At 34.0% G+C, this 21,080-nt stretch overlaps 1 protein-coding gene across 5 annotated transcripts in view; it reads left to right on the top strand.

Annotated features, from left to right (window-relative positions):
- The window catches only part of LOC111708112 (furin-like protease kpc-1), a 32,071-nt gene that overhangs the window by 10,383 nt on the left and 608 nt on the right, over positions 1–21,080 (top strand). For 3 of the 5 annotated variants that reach the window (XM_023481382.1, XM_023481378.1, XM_023481380.1), the window contains 16 exons: positions 1,095–1,188; positions 2,355–2,430; positions 5,159–5,282; positions 5,991–6,210; positions 7,490–7,649; positions 8,033–8,084; positions 8,672–8,758; positions 13,641–13,859; positions 14,026–14,109; positions 14,681–14,773; positions 15,290–15,379; positions 16,496–16,579; positions 17,502–17,610; positions 18,399–18,462; positions 19,653–19,771; positions 20,951–20,996. In XM_023481382.1, coding sequence (XP_023337150.1) covers positions 1,095–1,188; positions 2,355–2,430; positions 5,159–5,282; positions 5,991–6,210; positions 7,490–7,649; positions 8,033–8,084; positions 8,672–8,758; positions 13,641–13,859; positions 14,026–14,109; positions 14,681–14,773; positions 15,290–15,379; positions 16,496–16,579; positions 17,502–17,610; positions 18,399–18,462; positions 19,653–19,771; positions 20,951–20,982 — 1,707 coding nt within the window. In that variant the 3' untranslated portion in view covers positions 20,983–20,996. Of the gene's footprint in view, positions 1–1,094; positions 1,189–2,354; positions 2,431–5,158; positions 5,283–5,990; positions 6,211–7,489; positions 7,702–8,032; positions 8,085–8,671; positions 8,759–13,640; positions 13,860–14,025; positions 14,110–14,680; positions 14,774–15,289; positions 15,380–16,495; positions 16,580–17,501; positions 17,611–18,398; positions 18,463–19,652; positions 19,772–20,950; positions 20,997–21,080 lie in introns of all 5 variants that reach the window. The other 2 variants (XM_023481381.1, XM_023481379.1) reach the window with 2 other exon arrangements.

Here is a 21,080-nt window from a genome sequence, read left to right on the forward strand (position 1 = left end):
ATTAGGAACACAAATAACCCCATTTCTGGATTAGGAACACAAATACAGCTTGTTTGGAATCGGAACTCAAATACCCCATTTTTGAATTAGGAACACAAATACCTCATTTTTGAATAAGGAACACAAATAACCCCATATTTGGATTAGGAAACAATTGTACCACATGTTTGGATCACAAATACCCAAATTTTTGAATAAGGAACACAAATTCCCCAATTTTTGAATTAGGAACACAAATACCTCATTTTTGAATTAGGAACACAAATACCTCATTTTTGGATTAGAAACATAAATACCCCTTTTTAGGATTAGAACGCAATACCTCATTTTTGGATTAGGAACACAAATACCCCAATTTTTTAATTGGGAATACAAATACCAAATTTTGGGATTCGTAACACAAATTCCCAAATTTTTGAATTAGGAACATAAGTACCTTATTTTTTGCTCAGGAACATAAATACCTCATTTTTGGATTGGGAATACAAATACCTCATTTTTGGATTAGGAACACAAATACCTCATTTTTAAAGTAGGAACACAACTTAAGTCTATCTTACCCCTGAGGCCTATAATAGTAAAAACTTGTAGCAAAAAAGTTCCATTTAGTTTTTCATTCATAAAGTGTAGAGTCCCATATTAAATTGGTTATTTTTGTAGATATATTTATAAGCAGATGTTCAAGCAGATGTTAAAAAAGCTCAGAACCAAAGATAATTGCATTCATTGGAATCTTTAATTAAAATGCTTTTTTAGCCGTATTATTCTTAAAAACACATTCTTAAAAATTAGGACGTGAAACTGTCTGCAATTCAATTTTAAAAAATATTATGTTTAATATTTTTTTGTTATAAATAGGATATATTTGTCACATGTTTTTGTCATTTGTTATATATTGAACGTGGTAACCCTGATTCTATTTATAATCTATATATCAGGGATCTATATGTGTATGTGCTAGTGGTAACCCTGATTCTAACTATTTATCAGGAATCTATATTTGTATGTGCTAGTGGTAACCCTGATTCTAACTATTTATCAGGAATCTATATTTGTATGTGCTAGTGGTAACCCTGATTCTAACTATCTATTAGGGATCTATATTTGTATGGGCAAGTGGGAATGGTGGTAGAGATCATGATAACTGCAATTGTGATGGTTATACAAACTCTATCTGGACTCTGTCAGGTACAATCTCAAGATGAATATCCTAAGTGACAATGTAATGATACCGGGTTAAAAATATTATAAACGTAAATTCAAGTTACCCTCTGCTAAATCTCTACCTGAGTGACAATGAGTGAGATATCCACGTTGTTATTTTTATCTTAAAGATCACTAAAAACAGTTCTAAGCTCGAAAACTAGGATCTCTCATTCATCCTTCATCGTAAAACTGGTTTAACTGGTACCGTATAGAGGATCACTCCTTAAGATAATAAGATAATTATTATTAAGGACAAACAAAAAAGTTTAATGAAGCCTCAAAAACTTTTCTATTTTGATATTGATTGTTGTGCATAAAAATTTGAAAAAATACAGAATAATTTTGAATTCTGATTAATAATTACAATAAATAAATATACTTCTGAAAAAGTATGTAAACTCAATTCCCTACTTTCCATTTTTGGACTCTAAATATATTCAGTATCAAGTGCTACGGAGAATGGTTTAATCCCCTGGCATTCTGTATATTTAGTATCAAGTGCTACGGAGAATGGTTTAATCCCCTGGTATTGTGTATATTCAGTATCAAGTGCTACGGAGAATGGTTTAATCCCCTGGTATTTTGTATATTTAGTATCAAGTGCTACGGAGAATGGTGTAATCCCCTGGTATTCTGTATATTTAGTATCAAGTGCTACGGAGAATGGTTTAATCCCCTGGTATTGTGTATATTCAGTATCAAGTGCTACGGAGAATGGTTTAATCCCTTGGTATTGTGTATATTCAGTATCAAGTGCTACGGAGAATGGTTTAATCCCCTGGTATTGTATATTTAGTATCAAGTGCTACGGAGATTGGTTTAATCCCCTGGTATTGTATATTTAGTATCAAGTACTACGGAGAATGGTTTAATCCCCTGGTATTCTGTATATTTAGTATGAAGTGCTACTGAGAATGGTTTAATCCCCTGGTATTGTGTATATTCAGTATCAAGTGATACGGAGAATGGTTTAATCCCCTGGTATTGTATATTTAGTATCAAGTGCTACGGAGAATGGTTTAATCCTCTGGTATTGTATATTAAGTATCAAGTGCTACGGAGAATGGTTTAATCCCCTGGTATTCTGTATATTTAGTATTCAAGTGCTACGGAGAATGGTTTAATCCCCTGGTATTCTGTATATTTAGTATCAAGTGCTACGGAGAATGGTTTAATCCCCTGGTATTCTGAAGCGTGTTCTTCAACCATGGCGACCACTTACAGGTATATAAAAAATATGGCGACTTAAAGGGACTATAAGCGTATTTTCAAGTGAACCTAAATCATCCATGCAAAGTTGCCAGTTTGTCGATTCATAAAGGTTTCCATTTTTTCGGAACAAAATTTCCATTTTGGAAGTGGAATGGACCAGAAATTTGTTGCGTAAACCGGAATTCCGGGATAATTCCGGATCAAATGGAAACCGGAATGTTTACGGTTTACGTGGCGTAATCCGAAATTTTTCCGGTTTACGGAATGGAAACCGTAAAATTTCCAGTTTTCATTCCGTAAATCGGAAATTTTAACACAATGATAGACATTGAAAGCAATGTTAAAACATTAAAAGTTCAAACTTATTAGTTGACATACATTAAATACGGATGGTTCTATAAATGTGTATTCACAAATATTTTACTATAGTTCATCATGACTATTTTACAGGTACAGTTTTCACTTATCCCACAATGTTTTTTTGACAAATTAGTTTTTATTTTTCAAGAGGGTCATCGGATAGGCTATGAACCATATAAATAAGATTTTATTAAAACTAGGCTTTAAATTGGTAAACAAATAATGGGTTTCGATATTTTTTCCCGCACAAATTTTGGGTTCGGTTTTGACGTTTATTGGATACAAACAGACGAGTAATGTAAGTATATGAACCAGAAAAATCTGGAAAAGGAGGACGACGTTTCGACTTAAGTTTTGACTTTAAATAGTTCAATTAACATGATACACGGCAATTACGTAGTGTATATACAATATGTACTGTATACAGACCAAATTAAAAGTGATTTTATTAGTTACTATATTTAACCTATTTGCTTTGTAACAATATCAAATAGACTTAAGGATTGCTATTTATGTCCTCTTCCTTTCCACACTTTTCTGTAGATGAAATTATTTTGAGACATGGCAGTCAGGATTTATATTTCATGATAACTCACAGTGGTATTACTTTAACTACAGCTAAACTAGGAGCACATTCTGTTATTATGTAAATAGTATTACTTACTGGTTTTATCTTTTACAAAAGTATAAGACGTTTTTCCAAAAACTTTTTCCGAAAAATTTAGGAACGATTTTTCCGTCAACCAGAATTTTCCGGAACAATATTCCGGAACGTTCCGTAATTCCGGAACAACGTTCCTAAAATTTCCTGTTTACGGGGGAAAAATAGTTCCGGAAATTGTTCCGGAATTCCGGATTTCCGGAACCTTTTCTATAAAGGAAATGGAAAAAATTTCCGGATCATTCCGTACGTAAACCGTAACCAGGAATTACGGTGGAAACCCTACATAACGATATCCTTCAAACCTCTATCTGATCAATAATTTGTTCTTAGTTTATGAGTGCTTAATTCTCACAATTCTTTCCTTTTTCTGCAGTAGAATTGCGCAAGTCACTTTTGCAGAGAACCACAATTGAAAATTATCAATATTCCAAATAATTCATACTTGAACAGACAAAGCTATTAAGGATACCGTTGTGAATTCAACATTACCATCTTTGCTTGAAGGGTTCCTTGAAATTACGCTTACAGTCCCTTTAAACTTTAACAAACTAATGACACAAGATATGGATTAGTGCTTTCTAAGTAATAATCCATTCAAAACAGATCTGGATTAGTGCTTTCTGAAGGGATTAACATCTAATCACGAAAGATATTGATTAGTGCAATATGAAGGGATTAACGTAGAATCTTAACGGATATGGATTAGTGCTTTCTGAAGGATTAACAGTCATGCACAAAAGATAGGATTAGCACTTTCTGAAGGGATTAACATCCATGCACACGAGATAGGATTAGTGCATCTGAAGGGATTAACATCCAATCACAAAAGATAGGATTAGTGCTTTCTGAAGGGATTAACATCCAATCACAAACTATAGGATTAGTGCTTTCTGAAGGGATTAACATCCAATCACAAACTATAGGATTAGTGCTTTCTGAAGGGATTAACATCCAATCACAAACTATAGGATTAGTGCTTTCTGAAGGGATTAACATCCAATCACAAACTATAGGATTAGTGCTTTCTGAAGGGATTAACATCCAATCACAAACTATAGGATTAGTGCTTTCTGAAGGGATTAACATCCAATCACAAACTATAGGATTAGTGCTTTCTGAAGGGATTAACATCCAATCACAAACTATAGGATTAGTGCTTTCTGAAGGGATTAACATCCAATCACAAACTATAGGATTAGTGCTTTCTGAAGGGATTAACATCCAATCACAAACTATAGGATTAGTGCTTTCTGAAGGGATTAACATCCAATCACAAACTATAGGATTAGTGCTTTCTGAAGGGATTAACATCCAATCACAAACTATAGGATTAGTGCTTTCTGAAGGGATTAACATCCAATCACAAACTATAGGATTAGTGCTTTCTGAAGGGATTAACATCCAATCACAAACTATAGGATTAGTGCTTTTTGAAGGGATTAACATCCAATCACAAACTATAGGATTAGTGCTTTTTGAAGGGATTAACCTCCATGTACAGTAAATATGAATTGGAGCTTTCTGAAGGGATTAACCTCCATGTACAGTAAATATGAATTAGAGCTACCTGAAAGGAATAACATCCGTTCACAAAAGTTATGGATTATCGCATTATGAAGGGATTAATATCCAATAAAAAATAAGGATTAGTGCTTTCTGAAGGGATTAAGAAGAGTTCTCAAGTTGGCAACTGAAAAATAAAAAGTTTTGTTCTAGTTCCGGTTCGTCTGGTGAACGGAAGGTGATATCAACGGATCTGCACAACCTGTGCACATCAACACATACCGGAACATCGGCCAGTGCTCCAATGGCAGCTGGTGTTATAGCTCTTGTACTCCAGGTACACAGGATACACAGCCACCATTAAGAAACTGTGAGCCGAATGTAAATTGATCTTCCATTTAAAAAGGAGCGCCCCTGATTAACAATGGTACCATGTGATCAAGGATGTCGGACAAATCACTATTAATCTTTTTAATTGCAACCTGCTATAGATTTCAGTAACAGTTCAGACTGTACACAGCATACAGTCGCGTTGTAGAGGAATTAAAGCGAGTTTTGATATGCTAAAACAAAAAGATCACTCTACTCGATAAACAGACAAAGGTCTCAAGGGTACTGTTGTAAATCGAGCATTGCCCTNTCATTTTAGGATTACAACTTTAACGTACAGGGTGTCCCTCGAAACGTGACAGTTGGTAACTAGTTTTGAATGTCGTCTTCCATACACTGTATTAGTTATTAAAGGCTGTTTGCAGTTTATTTCGTTTTAAAAATCTTTTGCTCAAATATATTTTTCTTTAATGTTAATTTTACTATAATATGACTCCTACAATAATTTTCTTTTTGTCTTTGATATTAAACAACTAAACAAGTTATGAAAGACGACATTCTAAACTATTTACCAACTGTCATGTTTCGTAGGACACCCTGCATATCTAAACTAATTCTAGGAATGCAATGTTCAATGTTGTGCTTTCTCATTTTCGCCGAAACTGACAAAAAAATTAAATAGAAATATACAAGATTATACAATTCTTTGTTTTAGGCTAATCCTAGTTTAACTTGGAGAGACATCCAACATATAACTGTCAGAAACTGTCATGTAGCAAATCTTCGAGCGACGGATTGGCGAATTAACGCGATGGGGCGAAATTTCTCGCATTCGTTTGGTTACGGTATTATGGACGCTAGCGCTATGGTCCGCATGGCAAAAACTTGGACCGTTGTGCCGGAGCAAAAGTCCAGTGCCGTCAATGCTGATATAGGTCAGTCTTAACATTTTTTAATTAATAATATGAGCACGAATATCGGCTGCTTTTTCTTTTAAATCTAAAATATATATCACGGGCAGCCGTAGTACATTAGAATTTCCAAGCCGTGTCAACCTTTCCAGTCCCAGTTTGTACTGTATCTCCCGTACATTGGGTAAATAAAGCAGACACTCAATAGGACTAGCCGGTCACAATTGACACAGTCAGGCATTAGGATGAATTTACTTTTACTAAAGGCTCAGAGGTGCGTGATATACATCGCTAAATAAGTTCAAATCTTTACTACTATGTCAAGTGGCGGTCACTCACTTAAAAAGCATTTTGTTATTTGCAACGGAAGAAAATAAATATTGTGAACAATTCAATTTCAACAGATGAAAATTATAAATACCTACTTATAAATGAAAGGAAAAAGAAAGGCGACATTCATTCTACTGTTTTTAGTTATGACTGACGTATTTTCAAGATTAGGTTGCCATGATAAGGGGGAATATTCAGATTTTTTATATAAATTCAATAATTGTTAATAGGTTTAAAAAGTTTTATTTTTTAATTTTATGTATCATTAACATGCGAGGGGAGGAAGGCCAACCATATCAATCTGTTGTCCGAACCACATTCTCCTCATTTTCTCGTCCTAACCACCTCGGNTCAGATCAGTTATAATGTGGAAGATATTTTCGTTTTTCTAGGTTTGAAATAGTTTAATTCTGATAATTCCTTTATGCTTTCTATGTTTTCCTGCAGTAGAAAATGCGTATGTCACTTTTGTAAAAGACTCTTAATTAAAATTAAGGGTACTGTTGTAAATCAGACATTATCATTTTTTCATTGAACATCACTTGAAATTACTCTACAGTCCCTTTCATTAAAATTTTTTTTTTTTAACTTTTAATGCACAACTGAAATTATAAAATAATTCTATGTGCGTATTAAAAGGACTTTCAGCATAATTTAAAGTGACAGTTTTTTAAATTCAATGAACTTTATGTTCTTTATCTGAAGTGTGTCCTTAATATCATTTATCTTTTAATCGATCATATTAACTTTGTTTAAGTTTTTGACATTTTGACATTTATTGTTAAAAATTAGCTTATTTTTGCCAGTTACACGTCTCGTTGTTATTGTTAAATTTTACCAATTGTTAAGTTTTAATTAATGAATAACTGATATAACGATAATTAAACATCTTTATATTGGTTTGGAATTCACTTAAATGTCAAGCTGATAATGTCCCGCTATATTGGATATTGGATAATGGAAATCTATCCAGGACGAGTCTCGATACCTCCTTCAAGCTCCAGGTCTGCCAAGATGCAGGTTCAAGATTCAGGAGACGTCAACTTCCTAGAGCATGTTCAAGCACACATAACGCTGACCGCTTTACGTCGCGGTGATGTTCAAATGTATTTGACCTCTCCGGGGGGAACTAAATCTCAGCTACTAGCCCGTAGACCTCATGATACTTCTAGAGCTGGATTCCAGGTATACTTTTCCCCTCATGATATTTCTAGCTGGATTTCAGGTATACTTTCCCCTCATGATACTTCTAAACCTTGATTCCAGGTATACTTTCCCCCTCATGATATTTCTAGCTGGATTCCAGTTATACTTTTCCCTTATGCTACTTCTAGACCTATATTCCAGGTATACTTTTCCCCTCATGGTATCTCTAGCTGGATTTCAGGTATACTTTCCTTTCATGATACTTCTAGATCTGGATATCAGGTATACTTTTCCCCCCATGATACTTCTAGAGCTGGATTCCAGGTATACACTCCCTCATGATACTTCTAGATCTGACGGGGGGAACTAAATCTCAGCTACTAGCCCGTAGACCTCATGATACTTCTAGAGCTGGATTCCAGGTATACTTTTCCCCTCATGATATTTCTAGCCGGATTTCAGGTATACTTTCCCCTCATGATACTTCTAAACCTTGATTCCAGGTATACTTTCCACTCATGATATTTCTAGCTGGATTCCAGTTATACTTTTCCCCTCATGCTACTTCTAGACCTATATTCCAGGTATACTTTTCCCCTCATGATATTTCTAGCTGGATTTCAGGTATACTTTCCCTTCATGATACTTCTAAACCTTGATTCCAGTTATACTTTTCCCCTCATGCTACTTCTAGACCTATATTCCAGGTATACTTTTCCTTTTATGATGCTTCTAGATCTGGATATCAGGTATACTTTTCCCCCCATGATACTTCTAGAGCTGGATATTAGGCATACTTTCCCCTCATGATACTTCTAGACCTGGATTTCATGTATACTTTTGCTCTCAGTATACTTCTAGATCTGGATTCCGGGAATACTTTTCCCCTCATGATACTTCTAGATCTGGATTCTGGGAATACTTTTCTTCATGATACTTCTAGATCTGGATTCTGGGAATACTTTTCTTTATGATACTTCTAAAAATATTGTTAAGATTTATTATTTAGGATTGGCCGTTCCTGACTGTATTCTGCTGGGGAGAGAATCCAAAAGGATCATGGCTTCTTGAAATACAGAACGATGGAAGATCAATGGTAGGCTTTATACTAAGATGAAAGATCAATGGTAGGGTTTATATAAAGATGGAAGATCAATGGTAGGGTTTACACAAAGATGGAAGATAATGGTAGGGGTTATATAAAGATGGAATATCAATGGTAGGGTTTATATAAAGATGGAAGAATAATGGTAGGGTTTATATAAACATGAAAGATCAATGGTAGGGTGTATATAAAGATAGAATAGCAATGGTAGGGTTTATATAAAGATGGAAGATAATGGAAGGGTTATAAATAGATGAATGATCAATGGTCGGGTTTATATAAAGATGGAATATCAATGGTAGGGTTTATATAAAGATGGAATATCAATGGTAGGGTTTATATAAAGATGGAATATCAATGGTAGGGTTTATATAAAGATGGAATGTCCATGGTAGGGTTTATATAAAGATGACAGAATAATGGTAGGGTTTATATAAAGATGGAATATCAATGGTAGAGTTTATATAAAGATGGAAGAATAATGGTAGGGTTTATACAAAGATGGAAGAATAATGGTAGGGTTTATTTAATTAAATGGAAGATTAATGATGAAAGAAAAAATACAAGATTAATTGAATTAAGTTACCCCCCCCCCTTCACTCCTAGTCCCTCGCTTGCGCTTAATTCTCCTTCCTATATTAATTAAAAGGTATTCATTATCCGTTATATTACTAATTGGCTATTATTTTCATTAATATTTTGCAGAGGAGAGAAACCTTAAGACGTAATTTGATTGAGATGGGGTATATCACGTTATTTAAATTTAAACTGGAATATTCTATTTTGAAGCGTCTACTAATATGCTTCTAAAGAGACTGTACAAATGTCAAGTGGATGAAAAGAAAAAAGAGGGCATACTCGATTCACAACGGTACTCTGATTCTGAACCACTTCACGCATCTCTGACTTTTGGTAAAAGTAAGTTCAACCTAAAATCTGACCGCGTCAACCTTGTTGCGCCGGCTAGTCCTATTAAGTGTCTGCTTTATTTACCCAATGTCAGGGCGATACAGTAAAAAGTGGGACCGGAAAGGTTAACCCGGCTCGGAAACTCAAATGTACTACGGCTGCCCGTGGTATCTGATCATGTTTATGGAAGATAACGTCATTTTTCAAGCTTAATTCTGGTAATTCTTCCTTCGTTTCCTAGCAACAATACGCAAGTGTTAGTAAAGAAACCGCAATTTAAAATAGTCTGTTTTTAAAATAAAGAAAATGAATATCTTATTTCTTTTATGGGAACTGTTGTGAATTAAACATGCCACACTATAAATGAATTGTCACTTGAAATTTCCTTTACAGGCCCTCTAGTGTCATCAAATAGAAAACATTTAAATTCCATGGGCTACACACTAACAATTTATTTCTTGGGAGTGGTTAAATATAGATAATAGAATATCTGTATGATAGAAATAGACACTTCATATGGATTGTATACAGGCGCGTATGCAGGATTTTAGCCGGGGGGGGGGCAAGATTTCGCGCGAAGCGCGAATAAAAAAATTTCCCCCCCCCCCTGGCTGTTTTTTGCCCCCCCCCTGGAATTGTTTTGCTTAAAAAGTCAATTAACACCATAAAAGTACACCAAAAAGACTACATTTTTGAGTGTTACTAACCTTATAGAGTCTAAAATTTATTCCTTTGCTCGGAAAACTAACTTTAACTTTTTAACTTTATAAATTTATAAATTTATCACTTAACTCCATCACAGCATCATTAAAAAATCATATTATCACTAATAAACGAAATTTTTTCTGAAATTTTTAGATAGAATTTACTCCATCTACATATTCACCGACTCTTTTAAGCTTCAATTTTCTTGGATTTGCTTGCACAAACATTTAAATGATTTTCTCAGTAGTGAGCCATAAGTGCAAGATCGTTAAGTCTGCTCTCCGTCTTAGTACATCTTGTGTAATGAAGTATTCTCTTTAGAAAGCTAAAACTTCTCTTTCCTTCATTCGATGTTATTGTCATCATTGCATAAAGGGGAACTTGAAATTACGCTTAATATCTCTTTATTGAAATAAAGGAATTGAGTCTTTGCCACAAACTCTGATTTTCTAATCACTATATCTTTGGAAGCAAATGTTGTAGACATAGATAAATAAATAAACATAGGTAGCTTATGTACGCAAAATCACCAAGAATTTTACAGTCCGCGAACTCATACTGCTAGGGGTCAAAGTGTACTTCAATGATAAGCGGGGTGGTTTGGTGTTTTAATGAATTTCATAATTATTAAACCACTCAGGAGTGAATATTATTTTGAGAATTAATCAATATAATAGGAATGTCTTTTAAACATCTCTGTACATTAATATCTTTTAAGATGAAAAATGTCGTCTTATGCGCAATCCATCTTTATCTATGGTTGTATACCTTAGATATTTCAAGCTATGAATTTTGTTAGGTCAAACATTCTGAATTTGAGTTTGTGCCAAAGACTCAATTTCTTTATTAATTGACTGTAAGAAAAAAATAGAAGAATAGAAAATATGTATTACATCTTCCATCATGTTATAAGCATCTAATATGTCGAGGTCTCGTTTTTGCAAAAGTTTTAGTTTAAAGTATCTTAAAATTTTGTGTTAACAGTGAATTTAGACAAATCCTTAGACGAACTCCCAGGGGGGGGCAAGAGGACTACTGCCCCCCCCCCTATGTACGCCACTGATTGTTTACTGCAGTACATTCCAGTTCAATTGTTTGTTTAAGACAAGAATGACAAAATATTGCATCGTAAGAAAATGCACGAACATCCCCCAAGTTAAAGTTGCTCAATTCCACAAAATCCCCCCCTAGAAATACGATCACTCTATATACAAGTTTACAGTGTTAGATACATAATCATATCGTGATGTACACATTAATATGTTGGTTTATTGTGTACATCTGAGGAAAGCTTTACCTCTTCGTTTCCTTTTCTAAGACAAAAATTCAAATTCCCCCCCCCCTTCCTTAACAGTTTATAGCTTATCTCTCCATTGATTCCACGAATTGTATCTAGATTGCATGTTTTGTCTATAACCTTTAATTACCCTTCATTTAATTACCTTAGGTTTCATGACTAAACATATAGTATAGTGTATACATGTATATTGTAATATGTATTGTATACTAGAGCACATAGATAAGCCAAGAGGTCGTGTTATTGTATTATGTAGTTCAACACTTGTTAGGACATGAGGTCGTAATATTGTATTATGTAGGTCAAGACTTGTGAGGACATGAGGTCGTAATATTGTATTATGTAGGTCAAGACTTGTGAGGACATGAGGTCGTAATATTGTATTATGAAGTCCAAGAGTTGTGAGGACATGAGGTCGTAATATTGTATTATGAAGTCCAAGAGTTGTGAGGATAAGAGGTCGTAATATTGTATTATGTAGTTCAATACTAGTTGGGACAATTAGGTGAGGTTTATACTCATGTTAGTTTTGAATGTTCATGGTCCATAAAAAAAACAGTGACCCTCCAATGCAGAGGTGGCAATGCTCAACTCACAGCCTTGATATTATTCCGAAACCTTTATTATGTGTGTATAGTTGTCGTTATTCTGCACAGGTGTGTATAATTCTAGCAGGAGAAATGCGCAAGTCATTTTTGTAAATAAACTACAATGGAAAATAATCATTTTTTAAAATTATAAACATTGATATCTAGCTTCATTTATACTTAATCAGACAAGCTTTTTAGTTTATCCTTGTGAATCAAGCAATGCCATCTTTGCTTGGAGGTCACTTGGAACTATGCTTACAGTCTCTTTCATGTGTTAGACCTTCATCATCATTTAGGTATTTGCCATTCTATGTTGCGCGCACATGCCCCGTAAAATTCCAAAACAGATAGAGGGGGATTGAATTTTGTAGATTAAGAAAAATAATATCTGTGGGATGCCTGCGTAGAGACTGGCAGCTGATGGGGTCTTAAATGTAAGACATGTGGCCGCAGCGCTCGGCCCCCTAGCCTGTCCTAGCCGCAGCGCTCGGCCCAGAAAGTGTCTTAACCTAACCTAACCTAACCCTAAATACATACTAATTTCTACAAAATTCAATCCCCCTCTCTCTGTTTTGGAATTTTACGGGGCATGTGCGCGCAACATAGAATGGCAACTCCCCATCATTTATGTTTAAACTGTTTGACCTTTGTATTTTTGTCCATTATTAAAGGAGGACATTATGTGAGGAAAGCAGTTTGTGTAAAGGTAAAGAGGCCAGAGGAAATTACATGAGGAAAGAAACTTGCGTAACTGTAAAGATAAGGAGGGCTTGTTAGAGTAAGGTGGATCTGGTTTCACCAATAGATTAATTTTAAGGTTAATTAGATTGGATTGGTTTACTGCACAATGAGTGGATTTCTACACAAGGGAGGGAGGTGGAGGAGGAGGGGTAATGGGGGGGGGAAATAAAATAAAAATACAAAATGCTAGAGCTTAGTTGTTAATACAAAGATGGGATTAGAACAACTAGTTTGCCAAGAAAGAAAAGACAATTATTTAGAATAAAAGTGTATTCATAATGTATATAGTAAACAGTCCATCGAATTTTGCTCATCCCATTTTCACATGTATAAATTAGGAAGAACCAGAGATAAAGAGTAAAATTGTTTTAAAGACAAATAAATGATATATTGAAACGTTCATGTTTTTCTTTTTCCAATGCATATCGTCTCTTAATTGAAAATGTCAAATACGCTTCAATCTTGATATATTTCTCATATATTTTGCTGCACAAGCATGAAAAACAAAACTAAATGATGAAAAATGCAATCTTTTTTTTGCATTTTTGTCTCAAATTTGTTTTTGGTAGGGGTTTCTTGTTTTCGTAATAATTCCGTTGAAAATTGCTGAAAGGATTTAATAATTTTTTAGGTTGAGTTATTGGCCTGGTCTCTCACTTTTCATGGAACACTCTCCGATCCTTCTCCTCCTCCTACTCTCCCTGCACCAACTCCCTCCCTGCCTTCTCCGTCTAATCCTAAACCGAAGGAACCGGTTCCCGCGCCCGCCATTAAACCAGAATCCACGACTCGTTCTAATCATCGGTCTAGACCGCTGGCCACTGAATCTTCCGCCCCCCCTACTCATCAAGTAAGCAAATTTTTAAATCCTTTTTTTCTTAAGAATGAAAATAAAGTTTGGAACCCAATTTTGAGCCAAAAACCACGCCGGAAAAAAAAGATTTTTATAAAATCAATACTTTTTTAAATATTCTAGACCAACGTTTTCAAATACTTTACTATTTTTCTTAATTTAGGCTAGTCCATTGGTTCCTGAAGCTTTTAATAATCCTTTACCGGAGGCTGTTGTTCCCACCAGTATAGAAAATTGTCTTGTCCAGGTAAACAAGAAATGAACTGTACTACACTGTACACCGTACACACTGCAGTACGTACAGTGTACACACAGTACACAGTACTATTTAGAGTAGAGCTCCCTGGTGTAGTGTACAGTGTACAGTACTAAATTATGTACACACTACAGTACGTACACAGTGAACACACAGTGCAGTGTATAGCACACAGTACTATTTAGTGTAGAGCTCCCTGGTGTAGTGTACAGTGTACAGTGTACAGTACTAAACTATGTACACACTGCAGTACGTACACAGTGAACACACAGTACAGTGTATAGCACACATTGCTATTTAGAGAACAGCTGCCATGGCGAGTGTACACTGTACATTACTAAACTATCTATTATCTAGAGTACAGCTGTCTGGTGTAGTTGCAGTGTACTATGTACAGTACTTAAATATTTACTATCTATAGTACAGCTGCCTGGTGTAGTGTACATTACTAAACTATCTACTAGGGTAAAGCTGTCTATTGTTGTGTACAGTACTAAACTATCTATTATCTAGAGTACAGCTGCCTGGTGTAGTGTACAGTACTAAACTATCTACTATCTAGAGTACAGCTGCCTGGTGTAGTGCCTGTAAGCCTGGATATCTGGTTCTGTCCGGGAATTGTGTAACAAAATGTCCTGAAGAAGGATATTATCAGGAAACTACTTGAACCTTTGGTCGAATTTAAAGAATTTGAGCGGCGGTTTAAAATTAAGCCGCGGCTTAATCATAGCTGGTTCCACTTAAATTTGTATTAAATGTTTCAAGATTTAAGCCGGCGCTTAATTTAAATTTTCATCAAGCTCTTCATTCTCGTAATTCTAGTATTCCTCATCATTGTCGTCATTATCATACTCGTTATTCTCGTCATTTTACTTATTGTAATTATTTACTCTTAGCAACATTTCATCATTATTCTTATAATTCTTATCAGAATTTTTATCATTATTTTTTATCATATTTTTCATCATCCTCCTAATACTTAATCTCATCATCATTTTACTTCTGATTTTACCTTTTTTCATCTCACCTTCCCAATAAAATAGTCCCAACTCTGCATTGTATTTTTTTTCAACTCCCCCCCTCTCTCTCTCAAGCATTCTCCTTCTTGTCCGGTTCATTTCTTAATTACTGTGTTGTTGAAGATCAAACACCATTGATTGGTTGACTGTAGTTTACTGTGCAGGGGGAATCTGACCTTTCTTCACATTGTTTGCAGTGTTATTACACTTGTAAAACATGCTCAGGACCAACCAATAGCAAGGTTAGTCTTCTTACCAGTGTCTTGTATGGAGTGCCTACCCTGCTTGGAGAGCCTACCCCTTATGTGTTTTATTTTAGCACAATTTTAACCATCAAAACCAATTTAAAACATTTTACATTAATAACTGCGTAGTAAGTTCTAAAATGTATTTTCGAGGGGAAAACACACAAAAAAAATATTTTTTCGCAAATGCCGTCTTCCTTATAAAATAAATCAAACAAACATTATTTCTTCGAGTGTTTTATTGGGCTTTAGATAGTAATGGCCGGCGGCTTCAGTCATCAAAAAGTCATTTTTGAAACAAAAACTTTTTGAGATTTTTGAGTTTTTCGAGTTGTTGGAGCCGATATACTAGTGAAAAGCCCATTTGAGTGACTTTTAGGCAATTTTGACCCCAAAAATGGACTCCTAGAGCCAAACAACCACTTAAACGACACATAATTTGCATGTACAATGCCAAAAATTGAAGATTTTATGATTTTTGATGTTTTTTGGTCTTTTTGAGAACCCCTACCTACTATATTGAAGAACCCTGATAGCCACGATTTTTTTTTGGAAATACAGAATTTATATTAATATAAATAAAAATATGTTTTTAAATATCTACTATGTTTTATTTATTTTTTATTTGTCTAATTTAACCCAAAAATATTTTTTTTCTATTTTACAAAAAAAAAATTTTGTTGATTTTTAGTTGGTCAAAAATTTGACTTTTTTTCAAAAACAAAAAAGTTGCAACATTTAAAAAAAAGCATTTTTCTCAAGTTTTCTTTTTTTTTAAATTTTGCTGCCCTGTAACTCCCCGGAGGTCTTAAAAAAATTGTAACATTAAAATCGTTTTTGCTCTGCAAAAATTAAGCAGTGGGCAAAATTTCAGCCAAATCGGAAATGTTTACTTCCAAAATTGTAAAAAAAATTACCCCTTTGGGATGAACATATTAGTTTTTCAGATGTTTCAAATTATATTCACTTTTCATTTTTCTGATCTAGAATCTAATAACATGACTCGAACTTAAAAACTTTTATTTAACTCCTAGGTTATTTACTTAAGTTTTGTTTGTTGTCAGCGTTTTCGTAATTGCAAATGTCGTCTTTTCAAATGTCGCCTTTTCCTAGTGTGAGAGTTGCTACGGTGATGCTGAGCTTGATAAATCCCAACCTGGTGAGAAATATTGTCACGAGAAGAACTTGGTTCTGCAGGTAACTAACTATCTCAATCTTATCATGATGTATATATTAGTTCATGTAACCTTTCCATGAATTATATGCTAATAAAAAGGGTTTTCTTACATCGCAACATTTTGCGGATTTGAATGATTTGAGAAAAATAAATGTTTAATAATTTTCACGATGTCTGAAATGAAGTTGGGAAAAAATTTTGGATCATTTTTTCGTTTTCAAAAAATTTCAGATATCTCGTCCATAAATCTGTTAAATACGAAAAAAGAGTTTATCCGTGTTTACATAAAAAAATGTAAATCATTAATTTAAATATGGTTAAGTTAAACCCAATAAATAATGCTTAATTTCGACTTTTGATACCATTGCAAAGTTAAGCATTTAATGAAAAAAATTAGGTGAATATTGGATTTTTACATTCCTGGAAATGTTTTTATATCAATTCTTGTTTATGTAGCATTAATGGCGTCAATATCAACCTGGAGGTTTTATTGAAAATTTTCAACTCTCCTTATTCTCAAACACTGCCTTTTTAAAGTCAAGCTTATCAGAAACCAAACTTCACTGATGACGTATTCAATTTAGGGGTTTATCAACTTTAGTGTAAACTTTTATTTACACGAGTAGAGAAAAATAATTGGACACTAAACTATTTAAAATCGACGTAATCCCGAATTATACTTATATTAAAAGTAGTCAATTTTATTAACATTGAATAAATTGTAATAATAAATACTTTTGTCATAATCAATAAAGAGTTTAAGGGGGACATGTTCGCGTCAAAACAGTACCCTTTAGTGACATGTTTGATTCAAAACAGTACCCTTTAGTGACATGTTAGATTCAAAACAGTACCCTTTAGTGACATGTTAGATTCAAAACAGTACCCTTTAGTGACATGTTAGATTCAAAACAGTCCCTTTAATTAATGTTGTTTGTGTAGGTGTTCTCCTCCACTAGGTGGTACTACCTCCTTACCTTCGGATTCCTCATTAACATTATCCTCATCATAGTTCTCCTCGTCTATATATACAGGAGGAAATCTAATAAAGGTTAGTTCTAGGGGATATACAGGAGGAAATCTAATAAAGGTTAGTTCTAGGACATATACAGGAGGAAATCTAATAAAGGTTAGTTCTAGGATATGTACAGGAGGAAATCCAATAAAGGTTAGTTCTAGGACATATACAGGAGGAAATCCAATAAAGGTTAGTTCTAGGATATCAAGAGGAAATCCAATAAAGGTTAGTTCTAGGATATATATTGGAGGAAATCCAATAAAGGTTAGTTCTAGGACATATACAGGAGGAAATCCAATAAAGGTTAGTTCTAGGATATTTACAGGAGGAAATCCAATAAAGGTTAGTTCCAGGATATATACAGGAGGAAATCCAATATAGGTTAGTTCTAGGACATATACAGGAGGAAATCCAATAAGGGTTAGTTCTAGGACATATACAAGAGGAAATCCAATAAAGGTTAGTTCTAGGATATATATTGGAGGAAATCCAATAAAGATTAGTTCTAGGATATATACAAGAGGAAATCCAATAAAGGTTAGTTCTAGGCAAAAAATGATAGCTAATGTATATCACTCTGTTCTGTAGAAAACAATGTATTTTTAACTCATGACATAATTTGTAGCTTTATAAAAAAAAGCAGGAAAATCTAATATTCAGCATAACAAATTTTTTTCCTTAAATTTTTTTATCTCTCTGTCTCACTAAAATTATCCATAATAACTGAGATTGGAACGTGGAATCTGTTTGATTTGGCATTAAACAATACTAAAACAATTTTTGTCAGATTCGAAAACTTTTTAATCTATCAAACTTTTAAGGTGGAGTATATAGACCTGGAACTGTATATGACCGGGTACTCCAGGTTCCTACAGCTGGAAAAGGGTAAATAATAAACATGCTAGGTTCAGGGTTAAACGCAAAGAATGAGAATTTAAGAACGACCCAAAACTCTTGATCTTGTGTTCCTACGTTTAATTAAGTATTTTGATGGTTAACCAAGTGATATTGATTAAGCGTAGGAATAAGCCAGTTTTGGCTTGCAAGGAACCTTGAATGCAAGAAAATGGGTTGAGCAATTTATCCCGGACTAACCAAAGTTAGAGGCATTCGGTTTTTTTTATTTAAAATCGTACGCGTTTTGGTCTATAATTAAACAAATGTTAAACTTACGTATTTGTTTGTTTTATACTTTTCATTCAAAATGCACATGCAAACAAAAAAGTATTTAAGAAAAAAGGCTAAGAAATTATTCGTCATATAGAACAATTGTGATCGAAAGTCACAGCTTTCTGGAATATTGACAGAACCGTTTTATCCACGTGAATTCTTTACAATCGTTTTTTAGTCGCATTCTTTACTGGTAACCCTGGACACTTATATTTAGTGTTATGGGTGGATTACATTGCAAATGGTACAGGATTATCCTCAGAGAATATCACACTAAAAGTCTTATTTTTCAGAACTAAAAGTTAAAACTAATTACGTCTATATTATTACTTAACTCTAAAGATTGGTGAATTAAAGATATTACTAGACTTACAGGGTGCTTTGTTCCCATCTTCTTATGCAATGGTGAACAGTTTCTCTATGTACACATTGTAAAAAAGTAAGACTTTTATATGTGGCTTTATCCGTGAGCATCTTTGTGCATAAAAACAATAGCAAAAAAAGTTGGCGGATTTAGTAATAATTTTTACGCAATTCCAAAATGTTACAAAAATCAAAAACATTTGGACACAAATTTTTCTCATTTTGAGCATCCATGAATCCTTCCTGAGATGAGATTTTAAAAGCTTAAACCCAAGTAAAACCCAAACTCGAGCTTCGATAGAACCCAAGTCAGGATTGGTTCTGATTCGACCAATAAAAGACTATTTAGCAAGCTTTCTCTCTGTAGTAGACAGAATGCCGTCAGATCAGCTGTGACAAGGAGATGTTAGTTTCGAAAATTCAAACTCAGGTGTCACGTGAGGTCCCAAACAAAATTTGGGCCCGATCAGTAAATTCACAAACGGACAAACAAAGTATGTGTGTAGATTGTAAGCTTGAATAATTACTTTATAGTTGTCTAGGTACAAGCCGGTGAACCCTGCAGAGCCATCTGGTGGATTAAAACCTTTTCATGATGACATGAGTTCAGATGAAGACGCAGGAGAAGGGTTCATGACTCCGTATTCAGACAATCCCAAAGGTTAGCCTGCCTTGTTTATAGTTAGAGAGATACAGGGTGTCCCAATAAACATGGTAATCAAGTGACCACTTCTATTTCATGATCAAACTTTTAATGGTAACCCACTAAAAACACATAAAAATACTAGTCTCGTAAAGTCCAAAATGTCGTCTACCAGTAACTTCAAATTGACGGAAGAGCAAAATCTATCACAGATCACAAAATTTAATGAAAGAACATTGACGAAACCCTACAATGGTCGGCATTATATCAATGCAATGAATACGACTTTTCTATTTTAATTTCCAACAGGCTTTATTTTTAATTCATAAGTTTACAAGTAGCAACGAGAAGTTGTTTATTGACCACTTCTCTTTGTTTCTATGTTTAAGTGTATCATCTTCATTGTCTTGGTATACACGACGACCTCTGCAATACTATTTACTTGCAGTCTTTATCTGAACCTGTACCCTATTAGATAACATTAAAAGACCTATTTTCTTACCTTGAACCTACTTTATTACCTTAATCTAATTTTCTTACTTTAAACCAATGCTCTTACCTTAAACCTATTTTCTTACCTTAACCTATTTTCTTACCTTAAACCTATTTTCTTACCCTTAACCTATTTTCTTACCTTAAACCTATTTTCTTACCTTAAACCTGTTTTCTTACCTTAAACCTATTTTCTTACCTTAAACCTATTTTCTTACCTTAAACCTATTTTCTTACCCTTAACCTATTTGCTTACCTTAACCTATTTTCTTACCTTAAACCTATTTTCTTATCTTAATTCTATTTTCTTACCCTAACCCTATTTTCTCACCTTAAACCTATTTTCTTATCTTAACCCTATTTTCTTACCCTAACCCTATTTTCTTACCTTAAACCTATTCTCTTACCTTAAACCTATTTTCTTATCTTAACCCTATTTTCTAACCCTAACCCAATTTTCTTACCTTAAACCTATGCTCCTTCCTAAAACCTACTTTCTCACCTTAAACCTATTTTCTTACCTTAAATAGATCATTCATAAACCTTCCCTGTGGTCACGTGATGTCCCACAAAAAATCTGGGCTCGATCGGTTCAGCTGTTTTGACGTTTATTGGATACAAACAAACAGACAGACACCAAGACAGACAAGCCAAATTTATAGATAGATAAATAAAATCAAATTATGAAAATATTCTGTTTTATAGGGAAACCTTACAGAGACGAGGAAAATAGATGAGAGAGAAAATTCAGGAAAATTTATTTTCATTTTTCAAAACTCTTTTTTTTAAATATGGTTTATAAAAGTGTGAATGACAACATCAAAGAAATGAATTA

Source organism: Eurytemora carolleeae, unplaced genomic scaffold (genome assembly GCF_000591075.1).
Source record: "Eurytemora carolleeae unplaced genomic scaffold, Eaff_2.0 scaffold816, whole genome shotgun sequence".
NCBI classification, from domain to species: domain Eukaryota; kingdom Metazoa; phylum Arthropoda; class Copepoda; order Calanoida; family Temoridae; genus Eurytemora; species Eurytemora carolleeae.